Source organism: Pipistrellus kuhlii, unplaced genomic scaffold (assembly GCF_014108245.1).
Source record: "Pipistrellus kuhlii isolate mPipKuh1 unplaced genomic scaffold, mPipKuh1.p scaffold_m20_p_6, whole genome shotgun sequence".
NCBI classification, from domain to species: Eukaryota; Metazoa; Chordata; class Mammalia; order Chiroptera; family Vespertilionidae; genus Pipistrellus; species Pipistrellus kuhlii.
In genome coordinates this window covers 29,131,597-29,158,878 of record NW_023425562.1, presented here as the reverse complement: position 1 = coordinate 29,158,878, position 27,282 = coordinate 29,131,597, and the positions used below count along the sequence as shown (strand labels likewise).

At 38.5% G+C, this 27,282-nt stretch overlaps 1 protein-coding gene across 12 annotated transcripts in view; it reads left to right on the top strand.

Annotated features, from left to right (window-relative positions):
• PTPRM (protein tyrosine phosphatase receptor type M) overlaps positions 1-27,282 on the top strand; it is a 608,093-nt gene that overhangs the window by 288,507 nt on the left and 292,304 nt on the right. For all 12 annotated transcript variants that reach the window (XM_045574745.1, XM_036417770.2, XM_036417769.2 and 9 more), the window contains exon 7: positions 1,503-1,796. In XM_045574745.1, coding sequence (XP_045430701.1) covers positions 1,503-1,796 — 294 coding nt within the window. The remainder of the gene's footprint in view (positions 1-1,502; positions 1,797-27,282) is intronic.

The following is a 27,282-nucleotide window of genomic DNA, read 5'->3' as shown; positions in this document are numbered from 1 at the left end:
AGATGGTACTAGCTGCCCTGAAGTTTCATTCAGCAGGAAACATGACTGTGATCGATTAGGTGCATGTGCCACAGAGCAGAGAGAAGTTGTGTCATGCAAGCCTGCATAAGTGTAATAGATTGTAGCATGCTTTATTTTCCATGCATTCATATGAGCTAAAGGGGGAGTTGAAAGCAAAAACAACACCAAAGAGACACAAACGATCTTCAGAAATATTTTTAAAAATAAATCACTGGATCTTTATTTTTATTTTTTTAATATGGAGACTCATTAATATAGTATTTTATGCAATTATCTTCTTTCCTAATATGATGTGTGATACCACTCATAATGACATTGGCCTATGGAATGCCTTCAATGGTCCCTGAAGAGCCATTCAACTAGTCCCTGAATAATATAACCTATTTAAAACAAGGTTATCTGTCTCTTCTCTTCTCTTCAGATAATCATATGGAAAAAGAGTTGATCTCAGGTTTTATTGAGAGACTTTCTTGGGCTGTAAAGAGTGTTTGCTGCTGATTACTTAGAGTTACATCAAGTAGGCATAGCTTGTGCTTTGCTTCAGAGCTTTCCGTTCCGTTCACTGATTTAATAAGACCCATTACTGGAAACACCCAGAATAGCAGCAGGGTGGACTTCATTGTCTACACTGTTGGCTTCTCCTGAAGCTAAATGAATCCACTGTGATCATTTCTTGGGAACGAGTCTTCCTGGTTGTGCATTTATGATGAAATAAATTATAATTTCAGCCCTGTTTTTAAAGTGATGATATTGTGACTATAAATATAAGGAAGTGGAATTTAATGATAAAGATAACTAGCACCTTTGATGATTCCAAAGACATTCTCAGTGAGGAGGTTGACAATAGAGTACCTTCTAGAGCTTAATACTACCACTTGTGAGAGCTTTAAGAAGTTACTTTTAGTGGAAAAGATCCTTTGAAGTCTGTGTAGCTGAGAAAAAAATGAGAAGTGTTCTAAAAGAAACTGGAGATATACCAACACGAGCAAGCTTAGATTTTAAAAATGGTTTATTTTACACATTTGAACATTGTGAGAACCTGTATCAGTATGCTTTTTGTTAATAACCTAAATAAGCCCTAGCCTGCTTGGCTCAGTGGATAGAGCACTGAAGGAACCCGGGTTCCATTCGAGTTAAGGGCACATGTCCTGGTTGCAGGCTCTATCCTCAATAGGGGGCATACATGAGGCAACCAATCAATGATTTTCTTTCATCGTTTCTCACTCTCTCTCTTTCTCTCAATTTCTCTCTCTCTCTCTCTCTCTCTCTCTCTCTCTCTCTCTCTCTCTCTCTCTCCCCCCCCCCACGCTTCATCTCTGAAACAAGTAAAAATATATATATATTTTTAAGTAAAAACAGTTTTAATCCATTTATTCCAGAAATGTTAATGTCTTCTGTATTTTCATAATTGATTTGTGCTTAACTCTTTGAAAACTGAAGACTAGAGTGTCTGAAAAATGGTTCTTGGGTTTGCTTTTCAGAACCACCAGTTCCAATTGCTCCACCTCAGCTGGCCTCAGTGGGGGCAACCTACCTGTGGATACAACTCAATGCCAACTCCATCAATGGGGATGGGCCCATCATTGCCCGAGAGGTGGAATACTGCACGGCAAGTGGGAGCTGGAATGACCGGCAGCCAGTGGACTCCCCGAGTTATAAGATTGGGCACCTGGACCCAGATACAGAGTATGAGATCAGCGTGCTCCTCACCAGGCCAGGGGAGGGTGGCACTGGATCTCCTGGGCCAGCCCTCAGAACGAGAACCAAGTGTGCTGGTGAGTGTGGGAAGCGGGACTGTTGTCATTGTCTTTATGGGTGTTGACCTGTAGCACTGGTGTTCATCAGGCGCCTAACCTTCCCCTGTTCTGGTAGCATCCTGAACAGGAACAGATAATCCCCTTTGCCTGGCCACAGTGGCCCAACAACCTGTGGATTTGGGGACTTCAAGGCACGGAGTACCTCTCAGGCAGTTTCCACTCCTTTCTCTTACCATTCTTTATTTACACCTTCCCAAGAGTATCACAAAGTTCAAGTAGGAATTATCACTAAAATTGACAGGTATCTGCTTTAATGATGTCTGTTTATAGGTCAGATACTCTCCTCCTGGCCCCTTTGTTTTATGTTCACAGTTAATAGGTTTATAGCCTAGAGGAGCTTTGGAATAATAGATTTCATCTAAGAGATAGCTTTAAAGTTATGTTTTTATTGATGGATATTTAATAGAGGGCTGCTTGCCAATGACATGAAGCCCGTTTGTTAAGTAAGCAGGGGTGATTTGTGGGCTGCATGCTGTCTTCGAGTTTAGATTATAGAATTCTAATTGACTGTGCTGAAACGGCTCCACAGCTTAAATAAAAGTAGGGTTGATGGACAGAGAAATGGCGAGTCCTGTAAAAATCAAAGCCTGAAGGTAGCTCCCATCAGAGGAGATGGTATTGTTTCTGTGTGGCTCCTCTCTCACCAGAAGTAGAGAGACATTGTGTATTGGGATACTGAAGTGTTCTTTGATTATTAAAATGGACAGCCCCTTTATACTCAATTGTGGGTTCAGGTAAAGAAATTCCATGAATTTTATGGAGTTAATTGATTATTCAGATAGCATTATTTAAGAAGACACATATCACTGTTTCGTTTTGTTTGTTTTTAGTTTTAAAAATACTGAGAGTACAGTTTGACCCTGACTGGTAGGAGACATAATTAAACCTTAACAGTTGTAGATGTTTCATTTTTTTCTTTAGAATTTGGAGTATACTGTTTCCACAAGTTCAAAACTCATGGGGAAAATTCTGTTTAGTTTTTTTGTTAGTTTGATTGTGTTGTTTTAAGGTATTTTGTCAATTTCTTTATTGATTAAGTTATTACATATGTGTCCTTATCCCCCATTACTCCTCCATCCCCCCACTCATGCCCTCACTCCCCCTATTGACTGTGTCCATTGGTTAGGCCTATAGCATGCATCTCTCCCCGTTTTAAGGATTTTCTTAGAGAGGGGAGCAAGAAAATTTTTCTTCTGAAGATACGTGATGGGCCTGAGTATGTTTGCCAGATCCACACCAGCATGCTTACATCACCCTCAGTGCAGGATCTCTGGAATAAGAACTGCTATTTGCACTGGTTGTCTCCACAGACCTGATTGGTGGGTCCAAGGAGGAAGGAGTTGATAACTCTTTCTCCTCCTCAACTCTGTAAGCCATGTTGTTTCCTCATTCTCTTTAGATAAATAAATGGCCCTTCCTTTTTGTGAAATAATTTCTTACCTGTTGTAATGCAAACAATAGCTGTGGAGAACATTGTACATGTGATTTTATAATATAGGAATTTCTTCCAAATCTGTAATTTATTTTATAACTGCTTGTATAGTATCCAGGGTAGATACTGTAATCTCCTTAGTACGGGTGGGCTGAGAGCCTTCATAATCTCTGTCCTTCTCTAAGCAGGCTTTGTAAGCAGTACATTCAGTATTATTTTGAGGAATCCTGTTTGGGGTGTGCCAATATAGTGAAGTTTCTCTCTCTCTCTCTCTCTCTCTCTCTCTCAAAGAAGATTAGAATTTCACTTCTCAAGACTGGGGAGAGGCCGAAACCGGTTTGGCTCAGTGGATAGAGTGTCAGCCTATGGACTGAAAGGTCCCAGGTTAGGTTCTGGTCAAGGGCATGTGCATTGGTTGCAGGCACATCCCCAGTGGGGGGTGTGCAAGAGGCAGCTTATCCATGTTTCTCTCTCATCGATGTTTCTAACTCTCTATTCCTCTCCCTTCCTCGTTATGAAAAATCAATAAAATATATTAAAAAAAGAAGAAGAAAGACTGGGGAGAGGATACAATGTTTTATTCTAGCCACCTACAACCCCACCTACTTTATATTTCTAATTCCCTTGTTTTTACATATTTTGTTTTTTCTCTTGGTTTGCTGCCTGTATACCTCAGTTAGTGACACAATTACTATATACATTTCCCTAGAGTACAATGCCTGCATTCCTGTTTTCAGGAAGCCTCTTGTTATTGCTGCATGATGTGTAAACATATATAACTCTCAAAGAGACAGGGAGCTTTCATAACAGCTTGACAGTCCTTTGTTAAAAATCTAAAACCAATTTTGAATGGATATTTGCATGCCAACACTGTATCTTGAAGTACTAAGCCTCACTTAAGCAAGGGAGCCCAATGATAAAGTACTCTGTTCCTGTTACCATTGCAACCTGCAGCTGACACTGTTCTTGGTGCACTGACATTAAATGTTTTTGAAATGGCTGTAGTTGAACAAGACAGGCCTGGGAATTGTTAGGTGAGAGAATCAGAACTCAACTAAGAGGCACAGTAGGTGGGGGCAGGAAGTGAAGTCAAATGAGGCTTTTTACTGGAGGAAGAAATAGGTTTTCACTCTCTCTTGACCTGAGGCCTTTGAGAAAGTCTGAAGATAAGACCGGTTACTGCTGTTGGTGAGCAGTGGGACATTGTGGAAAGCAAACTGAGTTATAAGGCAAAAGACAGCTGCTGCAAACTGTAGACTGAAAAATTGGATAGTGGCCTCAGACTATTGCTCAGATGGTTTGTGAGCACTTAGGATTCATAAAGAGCAAGTCATGGGTCTCAAAAGCTGGGAGGGACTACACATTCTGCAGAGTCGGTGGAAATGTCCTGGGCCAGCTTGAACTTGTGGAGGAATAATTCCACATCCATCTGGTGTGGTTTAAAAAGCCAAGAGTACAAGTATAGAACTAGAGTAATAAAAATTAGCAACATCAGACATAAAAAAGAGACTGAGGGTTTGGCTTCCATGTTTATGAATCTATACATCTAATATAATCCTAGGTAGTATTAACAAAGCAAAATGAGGCCATAGTCTTATTCCACCAGTCTACTTAGCCTCCCTTTAACTGTTGTGTTTATTTCTATTCCTGAATTTTAAGAAAGAGAACATAAAATGGACTGTGCTCAAGAGATAGCACCTAGAATAGGAATGGTTCTGGAACCTTGCTCAACTAGTGAAGAAGAAATTAGGAAGGTAGTGGAGAAGAACAGTGTCTGTATAAATATGTCCAGGATTGAATCATGAATAGTGGCTTTCCAATGGCCTATCCATTCCAGCAGAATCTGACAGTGTAGAAGGTAACCTGTACTTTGAAGGGGATTGAGCTGGTGGAACCTGAAGAACCTCTGTATGAAGATTTTACAATTCTTGTGCTGTTCTCTTTCTAATGAGATGGTGCATCATATGTTTCTTCCCTGATAGTCTGAATTTTGCTCCTGTGTTATTCTTGCCCAAGAACTCTATAATTATGCTTATCAAGTTCTGCTTTGCCAGGCAGTGGAGGCTTACAAAAATCTGAGCAAAAGAAAAAAAAAAACATAGTGAATTTTTAATACTGCTAAACAGATTAAAGTTTAAGATGTAGCTTTTATTCTGATGCCCTGCCTGAGTTTTATGCTAAAATATCCTTTTTTATTTTATTTTTTAAAATGTATTTTATTGACTTTTTCACAGAGAGGAAGGGGTAGGGATGGAGAGTTAGAAACATTGATGAGGGAGAAACATTGATCAGCTGCCTCCTGCATACCCCCTACTGGGGATGTGCCCGCAACCATGGTACATGCCCTTGACTGGAATTGAACTCGGGACCCTTCAGTCTGCAAGCCGATGCTCTATCCACTGAGCCAAACCGGTCAGGGGAAAATATCCCTTTTATGAAATGATAATGTCAGAGAGTACTAGAGCCAGAGTCAGCAATTGAAAACACAGGCTCTGAGACCAGGCTGCTCAGATTGAGTTCTGGCTCTGCCCGGAACTATATATGTGACCTGGGAAAACTGCTATCCTTTGGCCCTCTGTTGCCTTATCTATAAAGCAGGAGTAATAATCATAATATACGTATTGTAGATAATAGTAATATGTGTCTTGTAGTGTGGCCATGACGCTTTAATACATAATGGAAAGAAGGTGCTCAGAAGAGTATTTTACATATAGCTAGCAGTTAGTAAAAGTTAATTGCCATTTAAAATTTTTTAAATTATTTAACATTTTCAATCAAAGGAGTTAGATGTTGGCAACCTGATTTCATTATCTTAGATGTTTTAGAAATTTATCTGATACTCTGAAAATCTGAGGAGCACTGTTTTCTAATATGATCTCATAGAATTTTCTGCAGTTGATCATTGACTTGATGACAGACATCATTCTTTCGTTCTTTTAAATTAAATCTGTTTCTTTGGGACAAGCTTTCTTTTCACTTTTGTGCTGAACCAATGAGATCTGTCCTATCATGTTTTGGTGACATCCATGAAAATCTATTTTACTTCTTGCTTTAAAATGGCCAGATCACTATTTATTGTCTTAACTCTGTGCAGTGGAATTGATTTTCATGTGTGGCTAATAGATACAATCTCATTATCTACTCCGAATTCTTGCAAGAATTGTATTGTAGCACAGTTCCAGAGTTCTCGCTTCTTGTGCATCTGAAAATTCCGACCATCATCAAATCATTTAACTTCTCTGGTTTTACCTCCTTATATTTTTTATTTTAATTTATCTTTATTGTTGAAAATATTTTCCCTCCACTGGCACCCTTCATGGAACTATTGTCTGTGTCCATGGTTAATCTCTTCCCGCCCTCCTGCCCCCCATCCCCTCTGAAATCATCAGTCTGTTCCATGTGTCAATGTCCCTCCTCATCTTTATTTTTTTAAATATATTTTTATTTATTTCAGAGAGGAAGGGAGAAGGAGAGAGAGTTAGAAACATCTATGATGAGAGAGAATCATTGATCTGCTGCCTTTTGCATCCTCCCTACTGGAGATTGATTCTGCAGCCTCCTGGTTCATAAGTCTACACTCAACCACTGAGCCACACAGTCCAGGTGTACCTCCTCATCTTTAAATAAGGGCAGTGACATCTGCCCCGTCAGAAGTTCTTTTGAATATTATATTATATATTATCTATAAAGGTATTTTACAAGTTATAAAAGTGCTCTGCCTATATGGTGTATTTTTTTCTTTTTATGATCATAGTCAGGAACTAGTTTCAAGAGTTAAACACATATCTAGTAATTTTCCAACTTCGCAGTTCAGCTATGGTTGGATAACCTCAGAGAGTTGAAATTACTTCAGTATCCAGTTAAGCAAAATGCAATTTAGTTTGTGTTTTCTATTACATCTTCTATTTTTATAATTATGTGCAGCCTGTATATCACAAGTCATTAAGTAGTAGCTACTTGAAAAAGAGAAACTGATAATGCAGTTAGATTAATTTTCACAGTGGACTTTTTATGTGTTTTATTTTGGGATATTGCTTTTTATGTATCCTAGTTATTGTTTAACTGTGGTTAAGTGGCTTGCTAATAATTGGCCCCAGGAGTCAAAGAAGGATGATGATGATAAACTAAAGACTTAACAATTAAGACTAGTGAGAGTGAAAAAAAAAAAAAAGCTGAACTGAATGTGTTCTTTAGAATTAATATAACTAACAATCTTTGAAAAACAAATGATTGCAACTTTTAAAAATGTATTCCTAAAATATTTATTGAACACCCGTATTTGCAAGGTACATTCGCTGGCCTTAAAGGTATAAAAACAAGACAAGATCCTGCATTCAGAACTGATAAATTTGGGAGTATTTGAGGGATAAACAAATAGGTATCCATGAATATATAATATGATAAATGCTCTGAAAAATAGATAAAGTGATAGAGAGTAGACAGTCAGGAGATTATTAAAATATTACCTTAAAATTTTAATTGTGGTAAAATAACAAAATTTACTATCTTAACTATCTAAGTGTATAGTTCAAGAATGTTAAGTCAACCGATATCTACAACTTTTTTATCTTGCAGAACTGGAACTCTGTACCTATACTAACTTACCGTAATTCCTCCTTTGGGTTCTGTCAGCCACTATATTTTCTGTGTCTATGAATTCAACTACTCCATGTACCACATATAGATGGAGTCATACAGAATTTGTCCTTTTGTGTCTAGCATATTGTATAGCATATGTCCTCAAGATGCATTCATATTATAGCATGTGTAACTGTAACCTTTTAATTACTCTGATAATTGCGTTACATATGCTTAGCTTATGGAATTCTTAAGACTTTAAGCACCAATTTTGGCTTTCAATTAAATTAATAATTCTTAAAGTTTAAAAATCCTTTATCTTTATGACTTATGGAAATCTTGCCGACTGAAGAAGGTAGTGCTGCTGTGTTTCCAGAGAGCCGAATTACGAAGAAGTACCTAGAAGTACTATGTCAGAATGTTATAGCCATTCCATCAGCAATAAGGTTTCTATAGGCCAATAATAAAGAGTGATATAAGATATTAGAGGGTTCTTAAAATAATATGCCATTATTTTAAACTAGTAAGGATGAGTGAGTTCAATACCTATTTATAGAGGTGTGTATTTGTATTATATATGCCAGTTAGAACCTTTTACATAACTAAAATCAAAAGATTGAATATGTGCTACATTAACATTTGATTTTGTCCTACTCAGTTGCTTTGGTGATATGCAGTTATAGCCATTCCATCTGTAGTACTTTTAGTGACACAAGAGGTGGGACATATGTTTCATCTCCTCCCAATCACTCATTTTCCAATGCTCCTTGGTCTGAGAGAGACTGTTTGTGCCATCCTGTTATGATGTAAATTTTCCTGTATCACCTGTTCTTGTTTCCAACATGGTAGTTGTACTGTTGCATTGGAACAAATGTACCTGTGTAGCCCTCTCCTATCTTGCCCATGCACTTTGATGAACACGTCTATACATGAGCAAGGGATCAGCAGCCCTGCAGGGCAGAGGTCCTGCATCCTTGCCTGTGGGAATGTTCTGCTAACTACAAAGCTGAAGTTCTGTATTGTGTTATATATACCTAAGAAAGCCTTTTAGTGTGGTTTACATAGAAGCATACTCCTCCCCACTAGGTCCAGTCTAAACCACATGAGATTTAGGCTAATATTGTTTTTTAAAGTTTAATTCACCCTGTTTGTGAAATGTGGCTAATTTTTAAGTTCATCTGAAAGAGACTCACATAATGGAAATGAGTGGTGAGTAAGTTTGTTGGCAGGGGGGGAGGGGGGTGCCTTATACAAAGCCCAAACTGCGTGATGCCTGCTTTCCACTGAAGGCCGGCCCATGTCTATTTATGTATTACTCTTAGTTCCTCTTGTGAGAGGGGGAAAAAAACACAAAAAACAGTCTGGTTTTAGTGGTGCTAATCTGAAATTAAACACTGCCAAGACTGGATTTGTTTTCTTTCTAAATCAAGGATAGTCAGACTTATCTTTTCTGTACAAAGCAGCTACTGGCTTTACAACATGTGTTTTGACTCACAGGGCTGACCCATGGGCCCTCAGGAGTAGCTAGGAACTCGTCTAAGATCTAACAAAGGCTGTTATTCAGAAGGAATACAGGCCAAGGCCCTCATTGAAAGGATTTATTTTTTTATAGAAGTTTATTTACCAGGGGGAAAATTAAAGTGTTCTAATTCTAATGCTAAAATAGCTCTGCCAAAGGGCAATATGTTTTTAATGCATTTCCAACACATTGAGCCATTAGAAACCTTTTTTAATTATAAACATTAGAAGGGCATAAAAAGTATCTTCCCTATTAGACTTCAGAGATAAAGACATGGCATTGAGTAGCATTGAATTGGGCAGAGGACAATAACATAGTAGCAATTATTATTTATTATAACATATTCTTTTCCTTCCTTACAGATCTTCATGCCCCACAGGCTTTGTAATGCCTGGACCTCAATCCAGCACTTTCTCCCATCTAAACTCTTTGGCCACACTGAGAAATCTGTGTGAGAAGTTTAGAAGTGCTTAAACAGTGTTACCCTAATAAAATCAATAGATAAATAAAAATTCCCTTAAAAAAAAAAAAAGTCAGACAAAAGAACACAGTTGCTTTTAGTCCATTGACTTTAATTGAGTGCAGAGATGGTTCCCAGAAAGGTGTCAGGCAGGGTCCTTGGCTGTGAAGAATGAGCATACCATCAGTACTTCTTCCAGGCCCTGTTCGGAAGTCTTCTTAGGCGGCTTCCTGGGTAGCTTCGAATAAGCTGGGGAGTTTGAGAAAATAAAAAGGTCTGGAGATTATCAGTTACCTCACCCAGCTGTGCTTCTGATGGGTCATTGAACCCTGAAAAATATCACAGAACTGTTTGAGGCCACATTTTTTTAACAAGATGGGACAAAAGTAGGCTTACAGTTGTTCATATGGAACCAAAACAATGATTAATAAATAATCCAAGAATAAACTTTGACCCTAACTGGTTTGGCTCAGTGGATAGAGCGTTGGCCTGTGGACTGAAGGGTCTCAGGTTTGAATCCGGTCAAGGACATGAACCTTGGTTGTAGGCACTGAGCCAAACCGGTTTCGGCTAGGAGAACATTTTGACTCTTCAAGTGTTATCAGGATAGAACAACATAGTGACCTAGAGTGGCAAAGATAACAGAATATGAATATTTCACTGACCTGTGAAATCTTGTTAGTCTGTGGTATAGGACGTATTACAATTATTAGCGACTTGAACATTTTGAACACTTTAACTCTTTGAAGAGTGAGGGATGCTGCCCAGTACCCTAACTCCTTTAAGTTTGCCTGAGCACACAAAGCTTGACAACCATCATTTGATTTGAGTAGTAAGGCACTTTATGGCATATGACTCACCTCTCTCAGGGGTTATCTTTCCTTTTGCTCATTTGCCTACAGATCTCAGGAAGGTAGAAGATCCTTATTGAATGAGATTGCTGATGGGGTGATGATGCTGTGGTTCTAAGGAATTGAAATACATGGGTAAAATCTTTCGCTATGAAGGCTGCTTCTGAGGCAGGCTTGTATTCTGCGCCTCTGACGCAAGGGTGGAAGAGCCAGTTCCAGAATGGCCTTTGTCTTCAGAACATATTAGGAAAAGTTCACTCACTCTTAACCAGCCAGCTATGCTATTTGCTTGTGCCTGGAATCACAAACTCAGCTTGTTCAGAACCAATTTCATGAATTAGGAAATAGGTGGATTTTATCTTTGACCTTATACATCCTGTGTACCTCTGTCCATTGTTCCCTAAGCATTTTCAGATGCACTCTCTTATCAAACCTGCTCTCGGCTTATTTGTCCCCATTAATGTGGACAGATAACGTATCCTAACACATTCAATGATATTTGGCCTTCAAAATAGAACTTGCCTGCTTCATCTGTAAGGATAATGCTGCTTATGTTGTTCAAACTAGGTAAAATAGATGAGAGCTAAAACCTCCATAGTAATAACAACAGATTATAAAAGCTTGATGATATGTCAAAATTTCAGTTTATAAAGGTTAACCATGTTCCTTTGTTTGTATAATATTTTTTATAAATTAATTTTAAGAATATAAAGAACTGGTGATTACATTATCTATTAGAATAAATTATAAGTGAATAGAAAGCTTTAAAAATGAATAATGCATATATATGAAATTAAAACTACAAATACAAGACATTTTATTAGAAAGTAAGGTTATACCTATTATTAAAACAAGAAAGATAATAGCACTGTTTGATGTCAAAATTGCTGATCTTTTATCCATGTTATTACCCTTCTAGAATGAAAAATAAAAGTAATATAACTATGTAAAATGTATTTCTACCAACCAAACAGCTATATTTCTTTCATATACATCTAAACAAGTGACTGTAGATACATATTTATAATTAGTATTGAAAACCATTTCTATTATAAATAATCAGGAGAGAATATACAGGTGTTAAAATATATTTCCATTTGTCCTGGCCCATGTGGCTCAGTTGGTTGGAGTGTTGTCTTATACACAGGAAGGTCAGGGGTTCCATTCCCTGTCAGGACACACACCTTAGGTTGTGGGTTCTATCCCCAGTCATGGAGGCAACAGATCAATGTATCTTTTCCACACTGATGTTTTTCTCTCTATCTCCCTTTCTAAAAACCAATAAAATAAAAAATAATATATTTTTTATTAAATAGTATATGTTGTTACTTCACTTCTCTTTGGATAGGCTATATTGCTATTAATTTGGATTATGAATTCATCACAAATAACATTTGATATGTTAATGTTTATATCTGGTTAACTATCCATTTTAAATACTAAAATCACAGATGCTATACGAGGCAAAAATACAGAAATATATGATAAAATAGTTATTAATAGATTTCCTCATCTTTCTTTCAGTCCCTTGCCTGTAGATAATTCGTACGTGTTTATCCTTCGGCGTCTCTCTATGCTCACGTAGGCATATAAATGTCAATATGTCCCAGGTCTACTCCTTACTAATTATAACAAAAGGAGATCATATTGTATACAGCAGTATTCTGCAAACTTACTTTACATCTCTAAATATTTTCTGAACATATCTTTAGTTGCTAAAGTCTAATGCAATATATACAGAATTAACTTATTCTTAGCAGTAACTATTTATTATCCTGGAGTATCTATAACCTAATTATTTAGCCCTCCTTTTTTGATGGATATGTTCTTATTAATTTCTATAAAAAGTGATATATAAATAAAAATCGATATGGATATTTCTATAGATTACATTTTTAAGGTAGAATTGCTGGGCCAAAGTGCATTTAAGATAGTACTGGATCCCACATTACTTTCCAGTAGGCTTGCAGGTTACTAGTAAACTCCCACAAGGTGTGAGAACAGAACCTTCTGTACATGCTTTTGAGCCCTGAATATTAAAGCTTATTTGAAATTGATTGTCAGTTTATTGATTTAGAAATGGTATGTTACTATTTTAATTTGTATTTCATTTTCTTTCATGTGTTTATTGACATTTTGTGTTTTGTTTTGTTTTTTCACCATCAGAATACTATTTTTTCTTTAGGATGATTTTCCAGTCTTTTCTGTTTCAGTTTGTAGGAATGGCTTTTATTAGTAGGGTTATTAATCATTTGTTTGTCATATATATTTTATAAATATTTTCCCTCATTTCACCATTTGCCTTTTGACTTTATTCGTGGTACATTTTAAGAAGAAATGTTTAACTTGTATGTAGTTAAATCAGTCTTATCCTTTAGGACTATCCATATTTATTAATATATGATAAAAGTTTCATTAGACTTTTTAATTCAATCCAAACATAAATTTATTCAGTCTAGATAGATGGCCAGATATGTAGTAGCATATTAAATCATTGTTTTTCCTTGTCATTTCTCACTTTCCAATCTTGTTTTAGAAGGTATTTTTCAACATTCTTTTTTAATAACTTTTAAAGAATTTATTTTTTCCTAGTTCTTTGTTCAGTAAAATTCCGGTAAAAAATATTGTGCAGATGTTTACAGGTCTGGGAAGACCTCTGAGCAAGGTTTTTCACTCTTTAATGATGAGCCAAGAAAATGGCCCTTGCTCACTTTTGTTCTGGGATGGCATGTGATGTGGTATCCAGGAATGAGGGGGCATCAAGTGACCACAGAGCAGCCATCTGGAAGAACAGTGGTATAGAAGCTGAGTAGACTTAATTAAATTAAAATAACCCCACACCTAATCTTTGTTTGCTTCATTTATTAATCTATTCAACAAATATTTATTGATACTCTATTATTTGAGAGTAACTATCCGAGGCTTAGGGGACACAGTGGTAAGTTCTCTGGTCGCATGGACATCGCTTTCTAATTGTATCTCCCCATTGCTTTGCAATGTAAGGCATATTTACATGAAGCAAAGCTTGAAGAGATTCGTAGAACAGTGTAGGGCGGAAGTTCTACAAGTAAGCATAAACATTAGGGCAGACCACAAATAAACTGTTTTACTCAGGATGTTTTAGATGCAAGGAACAGAAAGCCAGTTCATAGACTAAACAACAAGGAAATTTATTAACTTGTAGTAACAGGAAGTCCATGGATAAATCACACTTTGCAATTTGTTGGTTTAGTGGCTCAGCAATATTATCGGGGACTTAAGTTTTTTCTAAATCTCTCTTGCATTGGCTTTAACCCAAGGCTGGTCCACTTCATAGTCAAATGATTAACCAGGAAAAGGTACTTGTTCAAATATGACAGAAGAGAGAGAGAAACATTTTCTCAGACATAGAATATAACTCCTTTCTTTCAATCTGTTAGGCCAATTAAGGACCAGTAATGATACCTGGGAAATTTTTATGAATTGATTGACTTAGTGTCCTTATTCTCAAACTTCACTGAACTTCAGTGCTGTTGGTTTACATCGGAATCACCTGGGAGATTTGATAGGTCGCTGCCTTCACCACCCCACCCCAGAGTTCATGATCTAATAAGTTTGGGGTTGGGTTCAGTAATACATATTTCTAAAAATAATTCCAAGTGATGGTAGTGTTGCTAGTTCAGAAATAATGACTTGGAGTAATGAAGACGTATCCTTGCACTACAAACATATTAGAGTGGCCAAAATCCAGGACCCTAACAACACCACTTGTTGGTGAGTCTGGGTAGCAATAGGAACTCTTATTCATTCCTGATAGGAATACAAAACAGTACATTCACTTATCAAGACAGCTTGGTAGTTTCTTACTAAACTAAATATGCTCTTAACATATGATCCAGCCATAGTGCTCCTTCGTGCATACGCACTGGGAATAAAACTTATGTCCACACAAACATCTGCACATGGATGCTTATAACAGCTTTATTCATAATTACCAAAACTTGGAAGCACCAAGTTGTTCTTCAGTCAGTGGGACAAATAAACTGTGGTACGTATATCCAGACAATGGATAAGTATTCAGTGCTAAAAGAAAGCTATCAATCCATGAAAGTACATGGAAGAAATGCATATTACTAAGTGAAAGATACCAACCTGAAAAGGCTAAGTACAGTCTGAATAATTCCAACCAGATGAGATTCTGGAAAAGGCAAAACTATACAGACAGTGAAAGGATCAGTGGTTGCTAGCAGGAAGAGAGGGGTGAATAGGAAGAACACAGGACTTTTAAGGTAGTGAAAATACTCTGTACGATATAATGGTGGATACATGTCTTTATACATTTGATCCAACAGCAACTTGAAGCTCATGCTACATGCTGAGTTGTTACTAATGAACTCCTTTATCTCTAATCTATGTGTCACACATCTTCTACCAACATCTGTGAAACTAGGGCAGGTAACTTGTTAATGTGAAAGTTGAGTAAAATCCCAGACCCTTCACAGTTCTTTTTTGGTCCCTTCAGTTCTTGACAGAATATATTTACAAGAAAAAAAAAATTGAGTTCTCTATCATTTCATCTGACTCATACTATTATTGACTGGAAAGTTGAGACCTGGATAATAGTAAGTCGCACAGTGCACAGCTTGTCTGTTTGCACATGTGAACAGCGAATCTTTTTGCACAAGTACACAGCCAGTCTATTTACACGTGTACACAGATAGCCTATTTGTACAGGTGCACATCCAGTCTACTTACACAAATGTACAGCAAGCGTTTGCACAAGTGAACATCCAGTCTGCACAAGTGCACGGACTATTTGCGCAAGTGCACAGCGAGTCTGTTTGTATGAGAGCACAGCAAGTGTGTGTCCATAAGTGCACAGTGAGTCTGTTTTCACAAGTGCACAGCAAGTCTACTTACACAAATGTACAGCAAGTGTTTGCACAAGTGAACAGTCTGTTTGCACGAGTGCACAGCGCGTCTGTTTGTATGAGAGCACACCAAGTCCATATCACACACGTGCACAGTGAACAAGTCTCCTGCTGCAGAAGCAGCCCTCAGAGCTGGCACTGGAGGCGCTCGGCGCACTTTGCTTTTTGCCTCACTGTTGTAAAACCTGGCTCTGTGAGTAAAACATGTAGTCCTCGTTTAAGTCAATTAAAGGATGTGGTTAGACAATAAGAACTTCTCATTTCAAGATAAAACCAGATAAAATGGACATAAATTGAGTGGGGCAGTTGGTTGTATATAGCATAGAGATATAACCTGACAGGGTTATTCAGCCCTAAGAGGTTCTTGAAAGAATAAAAGATAATTATCTGTCAGAGTCATTTAGGTGTAACTCTACTAAGTACAATGTGGGATTAGTAAACCTTCTCTATTTCTCAAGTTGTGTGTTTGCTTGTTGCCCTAATTCTGAAGCTATGTAGCAATTAAACTATAAAGCAGAACTCCGCTTGACCAGCAGATATTAATATGCCTCTTGTTAAAAGGATATGTTGACTTAGAAAATGGCCACTTTAACAGTTTTGTCCTCAGTTACGCTCTCATATTATCAAGTCCAGCCTACTCGCTTATTAGGTGGACATTTAAAACACTTATTTGTTTTGACACATTAAATGTATCTTTTCCTCTTTAAAAATAATTTCTTAGTACTTTGAAATTATAACACTTGTTCCTTATTTTATCAATATTTTATCTGACCCATACATACCATACTGATCACATATCAGCTTTCATTATTTTTAAAGTTTATAAATTACTTGAAAACAAAGACATACCTTCTCACCCTCAGAATTACCTATATCGACTTTTGAAAAATAACACTTTTCTATGGAAGTTAAGAGAACATGGCTCTGGGCGCCACACCTGTCATCCACCCATGTCAAAGAAAATTGAATGTTACCTAGGTGACCTATCCATGAGCTGGCTCTTTAATTTCATTGTGGCTATTGGAGCTCTCACTGTAGTCAAAGAGAAAAAGGAAGCGAGGGCAGAGAAATGATTGCTGCAGGTGACCTGTATCCAGCCCACAGAGGAAATCATTGACCCTCCATGCAACTGCCTTCGCGGGCCACCTTTGTCTAACCCCACCTGAGTGTGTAAAACATACACGCATCCCATTCTAGGATAGAATACTGGACTGTCTAATGATGATTTTTAAAGAAAGGAGCAATGTAGGTTAATCTGTATATACTGGTAAAATTAGAAAGGGTTTGGGGAAGTAGAAATTCCAAGTTAGCAATTTATAATTTTTCCCGGTAAGTTCATCAGTTAGACACCTTTGGAAACATTTTAATACCAGGTTTAGAAAGCTGGACCTAAGCTATTCTTTTGGACAGATTATGGAATCTAAGATGATTTAGCTGAGACTACTGGTTAACATGTTTTGTGGTAATACAATATATTTATTAGTCCCAATGAAAAATAAGTTAAACTTCCATTTCCCAAAGAGAGTATAGAGCTCATAATATATTTGCATTATGTATCTTTTCCAGCAGTTATGCTCAGAAAATGACATATCCTTAAAATAATTAACAGCAGAATTCAAATTAAAAAAACAACAACCAGAATTGGAAGCCATAGACTCTGGTGTCTTGGTGTTGTGGTTAAGACCCCTGGTGACCCTCAGGTTTGCTGACAGTGTGGAGGGTACCCAGGAGAGGCTGTGGGGGGCTGCACCGGAATTTCAGTTGTAGCAGCTTTGGACCCATTTTGCTTTCTGACTGAGGACTGAGGGGTAAGCAGCAGGGTCTGATCACTCCCAGGGTGTGCTCCTACATCTCCATGTCCCTGTCCTCAGCCCAGCTCAGAGGAGCTTCGGGCTCTATCTGCTAGATCTGCGGCCATGCCAGGTGTGCTACCTATTTGATGTCTTTATTTAGATTACCTGTGTAGCTCTGAGTCTTCATCTCTAAGATGCAACTAAACATCTTTCCCCACAGCCTTCCCTGCCCCATGCCCTCGAGATAAGTATTGGTCTGCAGTGTCCCTTAGCTCAATAAATATTTCTACAAACTTCCCACTCATCCCAGCCAGAATCTAGTACTCACCCTTGATTCTTTCCACTATTTTATCCCTACACTTGAATCAGTCACCGAGTCGTACCCATTCTTTTTCCCCAAACGCCTGGGTGTTTAGGAAGTTTGTCTGCAGTGCTGTGCATGAGCCTCAGCTGCCCACCATGCTTCACTGTGCATCCTTCCAGCTCATCATCCCACCATCCTTCTCTCCCCTCCAGACTTTCTGTCCCAGAGACAGAGATCTTTTTAAAAAGCAAATTCAAGAATCCTATATCTAAAAAAAAAAGACCATAAAATACAGACTCCTCCCCATACAGCTGCTGCCAGCACTTTGTGTCCCCTTTCCTGCTTGCTTTTTTAAAAAAGGGGTAAAAATTGTATTTAATACTTTAAAAATAGAGTGTTTTCAAGACTCAAGGTAGACATTTAGACCCATGATAATACACTCCATGGCACTTGCAGGCCATGAATAGAACAATCTAACTGCCACCGCAGGCTGGCCACAGAGGTATCTAGCTCCCAGGCCGCATCACTGCTCTCACAGCCTGACATACCCGGTATGGGTTTTGCATGTTTGTCTATCTCCCTCCACTGGAACATAAGCTACCGAGGGCAATGCCTTTGTCTGTCTTAATGCAGTGCCCGCACCATGGAAGGGATGAATGGCAGGTGTCTGTCCCCCGCTGCCCACCCTGGCCTCCCTCTCTATCAGCTCTCCACGCTGGCTCCTGTGCTGTCTCGGCTTCAGCTTTTATTGTACTTCTTTCCCTTTCCTTGGCTCAGCTTCTCCTTCCTGCCTAAGGAACAGCGCTCTCCTGCTCTTGCCTTCTCTTCAGATCCCTGCTTACATATCCCTTCCGCATGGAGGTTGTCCCTAAACCACCTCTAAGCAAGAGAACCATGTGTTCCCCTGTCATTTTAAACATCAGACCTCTCTCTTACCCTGGAAGCCCCAAGTCTTCAGTAATAATCCCGTGGGCTCTTGACAAATATTTAGTCAACGGATCCATGACATTCAGAGTCTGAGTGAGAGAGGAATTGCAAGGTTTTTCCTCAAAGGAGCCATTCCATCAGTTGAAGCTTGAGGAAGTCAATCTAATACGCACCTCCAGGCATCCTTTTCTCTCCCCACCTGAGCTGCCAGCTGAAGGCTTGTGCCTCCCAGGCATGCCCCTGGGGAACATCATGGCACAGCACTTAAGTGCAAATGAGTATCGAGTATACACACAGTGCTCTCCGAGTTGTTAGACACAGGAGCATTAGCAAGGCCTGGGAAGGTCTTCACATCCCCAATTCTGACCTACTCTTCCTTCACCAGCTTATATTTCACTCACATGGGACCCTTTATGCTCCCCTGAGCAAATCCTTCTGTCATACCTCCATGCCTTTTTGCATGCTGTTTCCTTTCTCAAACTTCCTTTCCTCCTCTCTTCTGCTGGTCAGCACCTCCTGTGTGTGTCAGGCTTTGTCTTATTCACCACACCGAATCGGGGCCCTGTCCATCACACTTGGGGCAGATCTTAATAATGGCATTTGTCTCATATACTCTGCATGGGCACGGTGTGTCTCTGGCTCTACATCCGTCTGTAAGATAAGGAAGACAAAAACCGACCGTTTCATTTTGTGCCCACCAGTACCAGCACATGCTGCGGGCTCAGGTGTGTGTGTCAGGCAGTTAAAGAACTGTCCCTGGTTCTGTCTGAGCCCTCCTGCTTTCTCCTTTAACACATTTCCCCGTCTTCTTTGCCACCAGCCTTCTTGGGGAAAATAATCTGCGGAAGGTCATTATCAAGTCATCGCAGCACTTATTTAATGTGTGTTTCGCTGCTTTACTGTCACATTAAAACGTGTGGTAGTAAAATAAAGTAATAAAACTGTCAATAAAAGTTCTACTTCCACTCAATATTTAATGCTAAAGAGCAGGAGATATTTCCGATTTCCATCCATAATAGTAAAACGGCATTATCAAGGTTGGTAGGCAGTTTGCCTTGAGATACTGTGAACTTGATGAATAAAAATGTCAATTGTTAGACTGCGGTGTAGTGTGCTGCAGTGTTCCACATGGAACAGTCCCTGGAAAGAGGCAGGATGTGGAGCAGCCCCATGCCACAAAGCCACCTCATGTTTTTAAACAAAGGGCAGTGATGGCTGCTGATCAGCAAGCAGTCATGGAAGAATCAAGAAAAACAAAAAATGCCCCTGTGATACCATCATTAGGACATCTAAGTTATAAAGCATTGCCACATCCATTTTCTCACCTAACCCCCAGTTGACTGGGAGGTAGATAACAGGATTCTCATTTTCCAAACTGGGAAGGTGAAATTCCAAGATGGTTAAGGGACATTCAAAGGTCACACTGAACTGAGGTACAATTCCATATTGGGTTCTTTCTGTTACAGCATGTCACTTCGTTGCTAGGCAACTGAAAACTGATATAATGTTTGTACCAATCCAAGTTGATGCAAATGTAGAATATATTTAGAAGACCTACCATTATAATTCCTAATCAAATTTATGTGGTGTTCTGGGCCTAGGTGGTCTTTAGAATAGTTGTAGTCTTGGCTCCATCTAAGGGGGAGATGAGGAAGGCAAAGGAAAGTTCCTTCAGTGTGGGGACACATGTCTAACACCTTGGGCCCACTGCTCCTGAGAGTATAAAACTCTCAGAATTCACAGGAAAGCTTAAACTTTTATTTCAAAATTGTACTTTGAACTTAAAAGATAAAAAGGAGAGCTGTCTGAGGCCCGATGCTCAGATAGATGGACTAAAAACATTTTTAAAAATTCAAGAATGCTTATCAGAATTTGAAATGAATGTGGTAACAGATCCCCTATAGTTCAAGCCTTCAGCTCTGTATAACAGGGTTTAAAGAAGCATAGCTCAGCCTAACACACAGAATCAAAGACTTTTGGAGGGTTTTTGAAATGTGTTTTCATTTTTTCAGGGAAGAGAAAAGCAGATTTCTTACTTTTATGTACCTAGTTGCCAAGGAATGTTTATATTCTGTGGTTCAGTTCAGGTTCATTTTTTGAGCATGGACAGAGAGAAACACAATGGCATATATTCAGATCTGTGATTGGCCAGCCACTGCAGGGCAGTGTTTTGCCTCGCTGCTGTGTGCCAGAAAGAGTGAGCATTGTTTCGGGGAGACAGAAGCTCAAGCCCAACACTGGGAACCGGGGACCTGTATCCCCAGCCACAGTCCCTGCATGAAAGGGCTGTGATTTGTGAAGCAGCAGGGGCTGGAGTTAAGTCAGCATCAGTAATCAGGGGCAGTTAAGTGTGTACTGGCATGGTCCAAGTTGAGCCAACATTGTTAACTTTGGAAAATATCTTCATGCACAGTAATTAATAGTGGTCTAATGCCCGGCTGACATTGCTCAGTGGTTGAGCATCGACTTACGGATCAAGAATTACAGTTCGATTTCTGGTCAGGGCACATGCCTGGATTTCAGGCTTGATCCCCAATAGAAGGCATGCAGGAGGCAGCCAATCAATGATTCACACTCATCAACAGAGAACAGATGTCTCTCTCTCTGTTCCTCTCCCTTCCTCTCTGATATCAATATATTTTTTTAAAAAATAGCAGTGTTCTAAATTAGTGTCATAAGTAGAATTATGTTCTCCCAAAAGTCAGATGTTGAAGTTCAAATCCCCAGTCCCCAGACTGTGATTATATTTGGACATAAGATCTTGAAAGAAGTAATTAAAGTAAAATGAGACAAGTAGGTTGGGCCCTAACCCAATATGACTTATGTTCTTCTGAAAATTGGAGATGAGCACACATACACACAGAAGGAAGACCATGCAAAAACATGGGAAGATGGCCAGCTGCAAAACAAGGTGAGAGGCCTCAGAAGGAACCAACCGTGCTTTTACCTTGATCTTAGGACTGTAAGAAAATAAATTGCTGTTGTCTCAGCCACCCAGTCTATGGCACTTTGCTCTGGCAGCAATAGAAAATGAATACAGTTCTTAACCCCAACATAGAGACTGACAGCTAAACACAGCTTTTTCAAGCTAAGGCTGACCCTAAAAATCTATCTTTATTTCCCTACTCTCCACAGATGTTTCCTAAGAAACGTGTTAAAATTTATGTAAACCTTTGTGGGGTTGTGTTTAAATATGATTTTTAGAGGTTATTTTTATATTATAATTAGAAGCAGGTTAACTTAGTTCAGTTTATGTGAGTCACTTGAAGCTGACTAAGGCTTTGGTAAAAGCAAAACAAGTAGAGAAATGTTTACTGTCTTTAATTGTTCTTAAGTTATTAATAGCATAAGCTCTCCCATCAAAACACTTATATATAAAAGATATGAGAAACAGTAATTAGGGAAGAGCAGTCATGTGTGTTTCTTGGCAGCCTACCTGTCATTCCACTGTGTATTGAGCAGAGGACAGAGGAACAGCCAAAAGCTGTCAGTGACTCTGAGGAACAAAGTATGGGGAGAGAGTGGGGACCACATAACTCCAGGACACGTGGCTGCTGTTCAAATGGAGGGTGATGTTTTGATTTATTTTACCTGGCTTATAAAAACATATGAAAAGTGAATACATTTAATGCTCTATTTAATACCAAGCTATCTGATTTTTAAAGCATATCATTAAGGATTAAAAACATTCAGAGTCAACATTGTCATGATTCATTTTTGTTCACAATGCATATTGATTTATTTTGAAATGTTAAGTAAACAAAAACTTCATTTTTTTTCTTTGACAGCCTTAAAAAGCATATAGGTAATTTGAAAATAACATATTTAGAAATACAGCAATATGAAATTTTTGGAAAATAAATGAATTTTTTTCATAAGTTTATTGTTTGGCAAGAATGAATAGAACCTTTCTATTTTTTAAGAAAAGAAAAGTCATAGTGAGGGCTTTAATTTTTTTATTGTGGTAAACATGCATCATAATAGTTATCATATGAACCATTCTTAAGGGTACAACTCAGTGTCATTGTATATACTAATAATGTTGTATAAACATCAACACTGTCTATACTGAATACACTTTTATCATTCCCCAAATAAAATTCTGTACCTATTAAATAAGAACTCCCTTCCATCCCAGACCCTGGTAACTTCTAGACTATTTTATATCTCTGTGAATTTGCCTATTCTGGGTATTTCATATAAGTGGAATCATATAATATTTTCACTTCTGTGCCTGACTAATTTCACTAAGCACAATGTTTAAAAATCTATCCATGTTGTAGTATATATCCAAATTTCATTCATTTTTATGGCTAATAGTCCATATATATATATATATATATATATATATATATATAATCACATTTTATTTATCCATTCACCTGTTGGTGGTTATCTGAGTTGTTTCTGAAGCTGTTATGAACATTCACATAAAAGCATCCATTAAAATCCTAAGGGATTCTGACACAAGTTGGATTTAGTTGGAGGAAGAGTTCAGTGGAAGCATGGGGAAAATCAGCCACAAAGTAAATAACTATTGCTAACACCTAGTTTAGAGAAAATGGCACTTTTTCTTAGATGGTTATGTATGCCTTGCCTATTATGTTAATATGCATTCAATAAATATTGTTAGATTTAAATAAATCGAAAGTTCACTTGATTTGTTTATCAGTTATTATATATTAGAGGTCTGATGCATGAAATTCCTGCAAGGGACTCGGCCCTCACAGCTCAGCTTCGTCAGAAAGGATGTCTGGTCTAATTAGCATATTACGCTTTTATTATTATAGATGTTAATATCTATATACATAAAAGCCTAAGTAACCATCGTAACCTAATGGATGACTGAACAGTCTGCATACGGTGACTAGGCCGGCAGGGGCGACCAAATAACCGAGCAGCAGGCTGTGTGGGGTGACCAGGCCCACAGAGTGGGCAATTAGGGCAATGAGGCCAGTGGGGGGGGGGGCGCAGTTAGGAGCCACCTGGTGGAAGGAGTAATTGGGGGTGACCAGGCCACCAGGGGGGGGGGGGGCAGTAAGGAGCAACCAGGCCAGTAGGGGGGCAATTTGGGGTAACTAAGCCGATGGGGAGGGCAGTTAGAGGTGACTAGGCTAGCAGGGGGGGAAGTTGGGGGTGACCAGGCCAGCAGGGGGGGGCAGTTAGGGGTGATCAGGCAGGCAGGCAGGTGAGCAGTTAGGAGCCAATGGTCCCAGATTATGAGAAGGATCCGGGATTGGAGAGGGTACAGGCTGGGCTGAGGGGACTCCTCCTGTCCCCAGTGCATGAATTTTGTGCACTAGGCCTCTAGTTAGGTAGTGTTTGGGCTAGCCAATTTTATAAAGTAATCTTTCTCATACTCCAATTGAAGTAAATGGTAATAATAGACTATTCTGTCTACAATATTGTACTAGCCTATACTAATTTGATGTTAAGCTTATAGGAGGTGGCACAATTTTTGAGAAACTTGCTTTGAATTCTGACTCTGCAACTTACCTTAATGGATAACCTTGAACAGAGGTCAGTAAACATGGTTCTTAGGCTGAAGCCAGGCTCCCTCCTCATTCTGTAATCCCTGAGAACCATATAATGCTTAAAAACAATTCAATAGGGCAAGGATATTTTGTGACACAGGAAATTACATCAAGTCAGTGCTCATAAATGAAGTTTTATTAGAACATAGTTCCACTTATTCTTTTATATAGTGTCTGACTGTTTTTGTACTTGCAAAGTTGTTTTGACAGAGATTGGCCCCCAAAGCCTAAAGTATTTACTCATTGTCTCCCTACAGAAAAAGTTTTCCAAGCCCAATTGTTAAACTACTCTAGGCCTTAGTTTCCTAACCCATCAAATGGAATTAAAAATAATTCCTCCTTATTGGGATCCTGAAAAGCCTAGTAAGATGGTGAATGTAGAGCATCTGGTACAGTCTGGATCATAGCAGATACACAACTACTCATCACAGCATTTTTGTTCTGTAATTATTGAATTTATTATTATAATGACTGTTAACACAAATCCGAGAGAACAGTATAATTGATGTAGCCAACTTATCCTCACTGCAGGCTAAGTAACAGGAAAAAAATTAATGCCTCCAGTGAACAGCACTGTTGTGCTGAACCATGGCCAGCATGCCACAGGCCAGTGGGCTCAGCTGAAATCTATACCATCTTGCTTAGGAATTGCTCTTTTTATTCCAAAACGAACCCCTCTTGATCCATCTTATCTTAACAATGCATATCAATTTTCGCTTGTTAAAGTTTAACCGTGACTCTCCTTGTACCTGATTTCAAGAATTAAAGAACCCCTCTTACCTGCTCATCTCCTGGGAGAAGCTGCAAGTTCCTCTCCACCCATTATGCATGTGCGTCCCTTCACTGCATCCTACTGGGTAACCTCCTGTCCTCTTGTTGATTTCAACCTTTCCACTATATCCACTCAGTTCTTCTTGGTCAACACTTTTTTTTACATTTCAGCTTTAATTGGCATATAAAATTATAAGATATTTAAAGTGTACATTGTGATGATTTGCTATATGTATACATTATAAAAGAATTCTGCCCCCCCCCCCCAAAAAAAATCTGGTTAATTAACACAGTCATTACCTCATGTATTTATTTTTCATTCTTTTTTTTAAATTAGAACACTTAAATTTTACTCTGTTACCAAATTTCAATTCTTCAATACAGAGTTATCAATTATAGCCACCATATTTTAATTAGATCCTCATATCTTAATCACCTTAAAGCTGAAAATTCTCCCTAATTCCCGCATCCCAACGCCCTGGAAACAAGTTTTTTTACTCTGTTTTTATGAATTGGATATTTTTTTTGTTTGTTTTTTTAAAGATATACATCTAAGTGATACCATTCTTGTCTTTGTCTGGCTTATTTCACTTAGCATATTCCTTCAAATCCCACTCATGTTGTTGCACATGGAGAGTGTCCTTCTTTCTCACAGCTGAATAACATGGCATATGTAAAGCTACATTTCTATATGGTATACTAGCTACTTTCTCTTGATCCTCCCCTTCCCTCACACAGGCCTCCCAACTCTTGTCTCCTTCATGCAGCTCTTCAGCCCTCTCTGATTTTCAAGATGGTATTTTCTTCTGATCTTACATTTTCTAAATCATTTCACATTTGTTCTCTTACTAACCATCATTCAAAATGCACCAGTGACTTTGCATTTTAATAGTGTGAAGAGTTGTGTATGTGTATGATTGTGCGTATGGTACGTGTGTTTTGTTTGTTTTTTAGATATTTCTTTGCAGCCACTTTATCTTAGGTTATAGTCTGCTAATAGGGAGGGACATATTGACTTTCTTTGGATAATGTAACATATAGATTGCTATCTAGTAAATGGTTTCTATGATGGTATATTTAAGTGGTAACTACTTATAATTACCATATTTTTTGGACCATAAGACGCTCCGGACCATAAGACGCACCAGTTTTTAGAGAAGGGAAATGAAGAAAAAAAGATTCTGAAACAAATAGTGTCCTAAAATATTTTATGTGCATTAAAACCCAACATCACAGTCATAAACACATGTAATCAACCCTGTAAAGTAAACAGCAGCACTTAGAACCATTTTAGAGCCGGGCAAGCACACAGAGACCACACAGAGCCGGGCAAGTAAAAAAACTTTTTTTTTAAAGTATATGTGTAGGCTATATTTGGACCATAAGACGCAGGGACTTCCCCCCCCCCCCCACTTCTGGGGGGAAAAACGTGCGACTTATGGTCCGAAAAATACGGTATTAAAAACATTAATATAAAATTATGTAACATCCAGCCAGAGGAATAAAGCTGCAGTTGGGTTATTCCAGGATTCACTAATTCTTCCAAGAGGATTGGCAGTGCTGACCAGCACTGATTCACAGATTTAAAGGTGTTAACGTTCTGTCCTTGAAGAAAAAAGGAAGGATGCTCACGAGCAGACAAACTACTCTGATCCCCAGACAGAAGAGTTTCTTCTTCCTCCACTGCCTTTTCATAGGCTGATTTCCCCTCAGGAATATGCTCTGTGTTCATGTCAGCCCAGTTCCATGTACATAAATGATGGGTGAGACCTTGGGGGCGAGGGGATGGGTGGATTGCAGGAAGCCTGTCTCAGTGTGCCAGGTTTTACAGGTGACAGGGCGTTTTTCATGATGGCTTACATGAAGGATTGTTGCAGCTAATGGAGGCCTTGTGGAAATGATTAAGATTAAGCTTCTGATTTGCTTGAAGCTTACTGACCCAGGATAATTGAGTATAATTCAGTGGAATCAGTGGATTTATATTCCTACAGTTAATATCAATATATTCTTGAGAATGAAAAAAACATGAATGAGATTCCTAATTTGTTTTTCTACTTATGTCCTGATCTCAGGGAGAATATCATAAAAGCATTGTGGAAATTGAAAATAAATAAATAAAAAGAATCGAGGACAAATATGTGATACCTTAATCAATAAAGAAATAAAAATATAATAAAACAAAATAAAAAGAATCTTCTTCAAAACTCCTTCTCACCCCACCCACAATTAAACTTAAGCAGCATGTTCACCGGTCACTGTTCTTAAGTGAGGACTAATGCAAAATAGAGGGTGAGGGTTTTATTCTGGCAACACAGTACTTTTACTCTTTTGAGGATTGTGGTGACATTAGCATAATGTTAATGGA